This window comes from Lupinus angustifolius, chromosome LG06, assembly GCF_001865875.1.
Source record: "Lupinus angustifolius cultivar Tanjil chromosome LG06, LupAngTanjil_v1.0, whole genome shotgun sequence".
NCBI lineage: Eukaryota > Viridiplantae > Streptophyta > Magnoliopsida > Fabales > Fabaceae > Lupinus > Lupinus angustifolius.
In genome coordinates, this window is record NC_032014.1 from 26,202,119 (window position 1) to 26,208,386 (window position 6,268).

A 6,268-nucleotide genomic window follows, 5' to 3' on the forward strand; every position below is an offset into this window, starting at 1 on the left:
ACAAATCATTTCTAATTCATATTAATAACTTGAATAAATCATTCATCACAACTTTTGTAGTCGTTATGGAACCTTTAAGTTCAACTTACTCAAGTTGGTTTACAAGCGAGGTTCAACATGGTATTAGAACTTAAAACCTAGTCTAACTTAAAAAAATTAGTCCGTTAGGTGGAAGAGTTTCATGATTTAAGTATCATATTGAGTCTACAATGTTACTTAATATGAGACTCCTAACATGGTCACCCATTTAAAGATCAACATCTATTACTACTTTCAGTTTATTGACATTAACCTCATACTAGCTTGTTCTCTTTGGTGGCTTCAATCACTCATTAGTATTCGGTAATGTAATTTAATGAAGCTTAGGTAGCCCTTTTCATGGCATAACACTCAATGGAGTATACTAATTTTTAACACTTGAGCATATAAGGAGATCTCAACCCAAAAGACTATACTATTAGGTGATAGAGCCTCAAACTTAAGTATCACATCAAATTTGTTATGATATCTAATGTGAGACTCCTAATATTGTCGTTCCTTTAAGGGCTCACATTCACGACGACTTTTACTTTATCTCGACAATGAGTCGATGATAACATTTTCTCTTTTAGCGGTTTCATTCACTTATTAATATTTAGTAATATACCTTATTTTACCCTGTAGGTAGTCAGAAAACCTATTCTACACTATAGGTAGTTAGAAAACCTGATCCAAAATATTAGTATATTAGATACGAGAGCCTCATTAGTTAAGTATCATAACGCCTTCCTTATGATAGCAAACTTAGGACTCCTTACACATGCTTGGCAAGTCCCTCCTTATAATGTTTGGTGTTCCATTTTTATTTGGCTGGTGATGAAAACGAAATGAAAGAAGTGAGTGGTAATTGAAGGTGCATCAAGCTGTTATAGACAGAATTAGTATTAATTTGACTCATGGTCCCCAAAACTACAAAGTTCTTCTATTTTTTAATACTTTTTCTGCAAAAAAATCAAGTCTACAAATATTACGTATACTTTTTGTACAATGCCCGAGTTGAAGGATTTATTGATTTAGATAATGAAGCGGACAATGTCCTCCCTTCACTGATCTCTATTTTTTTCAAACCTGTGGGATCACCCATTATTAGAAGGTTTAAAAGATGTGATACAAAATGAAGATATATTTTGGTAGATATTTGGTGAGGGAGAAAGATATGAATTTGCAGTTTTAAACCAAACAAAATATCACCTAAACAGTGATAATTTCCTTCAGAATTTCTTGAATACTCTACTGTTTATGGCCAACTGGAGCATAATGAGGTTGGAAACTGATACAGAAAGACTGAAACATATTAGAATAATCAAATTAAGAAAAGTACACACTGAATAGGCCAAAACAAGTAGGGGAGGAGTTGTTAACATTTACAATAAATATAATTAGTTAACCAGAAATATTAAGCAGACAAATAAAAATATCAATAGCTTCATCTGAAGTGGATACTCAATGTTGTAAGGACATACAGCTGCAACTGAATAAAGAAAGGAACAGTTCCAGTGATGCTTGATCACATAATTATATAAGTTTAAAACTTACAATAATCTAGAAGTTCCTTGTTTGAAATTTGAATACAAATACAGCACATAATATAACCCTATGTACAAAGCCAATGTGTTATTGAAACTTGACACAGCATGTATCAATTTGTATCACAATGGCTGAGATTTATGTGAATAGTTCAGTATGAATGAAAACAAAAGGAAAAGAGTTATCAACTAGAGTTGCAGTCCTTCATCCTCCCTTGAATTCATCATTCGCTCCTTTCTGCACGTACACATTTGCTTAAACAGCTTAAGCACTGCTTATCTTGTTCTCGGCTCCAACCGAACTGCGGCGCAAAGCTGGAGTTCGCTTCAATGCCTTCACTCCAAATGGGTTGTTTGCGCTCTATATAACAGACAGAATTAAGATGGGCAAAACAGAGAACAATTTATGAAATTGAGTGAGAAGTGAGAATGTAAAAGAAGTCATTTTATATCTAAAAATCTACAGTAGTTGCCAGTAATGCAAGCAAATAACAGATAAGTAATAAGCAAGAAAGAATTGACAGAATCAGCTAGAATTTATCAAAAACTCAAGGATGATTATCATATGAATCAAAAGTTAGGAGGACTGGTCATCCACTATTCATAGTCAATGCAAACATAACAAAATGGAATCTAATGTTCCATCCTGTTCAATTTGATTTCATCCCTTGTAGTGAAACCAAAATGTCTAACTTTTACATCTTATCCTGCTATGTTCTAATTATTATCAAATGGCCCAAATATTAAACAGAACTCATATGTCATGTTCTGATTTTAAAATATAGACAATATATTAATATGTTCTGTCTCATAGTAACACATGTACCAAATTTTACCCCATACTGACAAAGATAAAGATAAAATATTCTGGCTATTTAGTATATGTTATAAAAGATGAGCTTGAGTTTTAGTCATACCTTAAGACAGGTTCCTGCATAAACGTTGCAGATGGGATAGTCATGTGGGCAGCAACTGTAATGGTCATCACAGCAGGTAGCACCATCAAGAGGACAACATCCCCACTCAAAGCAAGAGTTTCCAAACTCAAAGATACAGCAACAAGTAGTGCTCTCAGCACAGGTAAAGTAATTGTCACATACAGATGGTGGCTGCACAGGAGTCGGCGGTGATGGTGCAGGTTTAGGAGGATTTGGACCCTTCTTAACAGGATAAGATGCCTCCATTGCAATTCCACACTTGCCAGATTTGCTACTGGCTAGATTACGCTCGAATCTGATGTAGCCATCTTCTCCCCAGCTAGGACCCCATGAATTCCTCACAATCCAATAATCTTTACCATTTTCTGTACCATAACCAACAGTATTAACACCATGATCCAATGCAGTTCCACATTTCCCCGTAAATATCCCCTGACAAAATAAGAAAAACACCATACATTTAATAAGAAAGTCCAGGCAATAACTTAATGCAAAATCAAGAATCCAAAATCAGACTTAGTAATCCTGGTTTCTACCAAATGTATATAGGTAATGATGAAAATAAATGGAAAAGAGGAGAAATTTACTTAGATATGACGTATGCTTCTATACATTGGCAATTGTGAATCCTCCAACTCTCTACTCATACACTATCATAGACACAAATATTCTTCCTAGTTCCTAAGTAAAATTAATTTAGAAACTTACAGATTCATATAACTGGAAATCCCGGCCACCTCCTTCAACAGCATTGGCCACAGGTTGATTTGCAACAGCTTTTTGCAAGGCTTTCTCATCATATGCAGGAACATCTTCATATTCATCAATTGCAACAACTTTAGCATTTTTCTGCATAAAAGAAAAAGAATCAAACATTGGAATGGTAAGAATCTTTTATAACCATTTATTAAAATCAAATAACCAACACTTAGTGACTAACCCTGTATTGGTCACATGTACCATCAACACCTTTGTAGGGATAATCACTTTCAGAGTCAACACCACCATTGTTAACGATGAACTCAAAGGCATAATCCATAACTCCACCATTGCATCCTTGATTATATGATCTATCACAATCCACAAGCTCTTGTTCGGATAGTGAAATTAGTTCACCTGTTACAAGCTTGTTTATTCCTTCCACAGCAGCGATTGTTGCAAATGCCCAACAGCTCCCTACATCAAAAACCAAACAACAAAGAAAACAAACAAAAAATCATACAATGTTGATTAATCATATGTCAAATGTATAATCCATGGCTTATCCATCGTAGGATAAAGGACTTCTTTTGTTATTAATAATCTACTTAGCTTAAAAGTCAAGCATGTTGATTATTCTTTGCCAAGTAAAAACATTTTTTTTGGTCAGATAAAGACTGGAGAGTATTAGATGATGATAGGCTTTGGCCCCATTTTCCAAAAAAATCAATATTACTTGATAACATGATGAACCAGTTTGTTTTAGCTTTTACTAATAAGTGATAATATGATATATATTTTTTAGAAATCTTTTTCAGGAGGTATTTTCTGAGGAAAGCACTATAACATTTTCTAAATAAAAAATGTTTTCAATTTTTCTCAAAAATGATTATCTAATTATTATAAATATTGGAAGCATAAAAATATCCTCCAACATTTATCTTTTATTCAACTATAAAACCCCTCGGCCAACAACTTTTGTCCGGTAAGTTCTACGTGCGGAACAATATGGCGTTGGTCCAGTTATATAAAGTCACACTAGATCCTAAAAAGATCAAATAATTAAGAATTTAATTTCAGTGAGTGGTACCTATTAGAAGAGATAATCATATCCAAAAAAATTAGTTTTTTATTTAAAAAATAATAGAATACCCTTGTTAATACCAAAGAATCACGTAACCCCGTGGAAGTCTGGTGGTTTGAGTATGTAAAGACTTGCAGGCAAAATTCTATTTATTTTGGGTTTTTGCTGACAATTATCTTTCTTAATAGCCCAAAAGAATAAATTTAACTTTGGAAATGGTGTATTAATAAACTAAAAATCAATGTTTTTACTTTTTCAATATTAACTTTACTCCTTTGGATTTCTTAAAGGCAATGATGATTAATAAAAACCCTTCTATTTTTCATAAAGTTCCCCCAAGGCCGATTGAATGTTTTACCAATAGTTTCCTCATCCCACATTAATTTCTACCAATAAAGTCTATTCACCTCCTTATACATGATAACGAGATACTACAACTTTTCTTATAAGAAATACAACCATATCATATGCAAAGATCGAAGAGGTCCAAACCAAGATAATTTCATGTCAGTCAAATTAAGAATCATGACACAAAATTATGTAATACTATTACTACATACAAATCTGACAAAAGGGGAGCTTCAAAATTAAAAACTTTGTTAGTCTCTTTTTCATTACCATTCAAGTTTTTAAATAAATAATAAAGATAGATTGATTTTTATATTATTTAGATTTGTCTACGCAATATATCATGTTTTGTTTAACTTAATTGCATTTATCATATTTTTTGTTTAAAAGATTACACTTATTTCTTATGTATTGGTCAATGTAATGAAAGTTTAAAAATATGAGAGGTTTATGTAGATGTAAAAAAGTGAGGAGTAATTTGTATAATTTCACTAACTCAGGGGTGTTAGTGTAATTTACTCTAAAATAATTAATTACTTCCATATTTTTTATGTTTTGAAAGGATAAAGCAACAATAATTGCAAAAACCGTTACACAACCTAAAAATCAACCCACAATTAATTTAATTCAAAAAATAAAATAAAAATCAATATTTTGATTACTTTTTGGAGGTAACAGAAGAAAGAAAAGGGTTTGTAAAAGACGAAATACCCGATAAAGTTAGATAGATTATTACAGAGACAAAAAAAACAGTGCTTACCACAGCTTCCTTGATCTTTGATTCCAAGAACAGCACCTTCTTTCCTCCAATCAACAGAGTCTGGCAAGTTATCACCGACACGTGGCGCATAACGATTGCTCTTTGTTCTCAACTTCCCCACCCTCCTATTAGGGTCAATCCTACTTCCAACGAACTTAGCTCTGAACTCTTCATTTGTCAGATCAGCGAACCGGTTCAACCCAAGCTTATAGGTCCGGTTCTCAACGTTGTTATTCTCATCAACGAACCGAAGGTTATCTTTAAAGATCTCGAACCGTTTTTCCTTCTCTCCTAGCGCATTGTACACCTTGCCATGTTTCACTAGCCACTCCTCGTATAGGTTATTGATCTCATCGTCGGTTCTTTGGACGTGGGTTTTGTCGTACGAGATTATGGACATGTCTATGGCTGATGAAAGTGCTAAGAGAGTGAACATTAAGAGGATCGTGCTGAGGGTGTTCGATCTAGTTGAAGCCATGTTTTTTGGATAGTTTTGGTTATGGTGAAGAATGAAGAAGGGTGGGGATGGAGAAAAGGTGCATGAACATGGACCTTATTATAAGGACATGATAAGGAGTGTGGGGGGTATTTTCGTAATAATAGTTGATTTTGATTAGGGGAGAAATAATATCTGAAGGGAGGGTAGCTAAGGAGATTGGTGGGTGGATGAGAAATTTATTATGATAATGCAAAATAAGATTTTAACATGTTTTTTCTTCTTCTTAATAATATGTATACAAAAACATGATTTATACATTATTGATATATCATTTATTATTCATATGTTAATCATTGTTGTTTCTCAAATAAAAATAATATAAAGAGTAAATTACATTAATACCCTATGAGGTTTAGTAAAATTCCACAAACCACC

The 6,268-nt window shown here is 33.1% G+C and overlaps 1 protein-coding gene across 1 annotated transcript; it reads right to left on the reverse strand.

The window, feature by feature from the left end:
• Positions 1,512-5,938, reverse strand: LOC109350348 (low-temperature-induced cysteine proteinase-like). The gene is made up of 5 exons (XM_019591587.1): positions 5,395-5,938; positions 3,444-3,679; positions 3,212-3,352; positions 2,483-2,935; positions 1,512-1,926 (listed from the first exon to the last, which is right to left on the reverse strand). Exons 1-5 carry the CDS (start codon positions 5,870-5,872, stop codon positions 1,831-1,833), a joined length of 1,404 nt encoding a protein of 467 aa, XP_019447132.1. The 5' UTR covers positions 5,873-5,938; the 3' UTR covers positions 1,512-1,830.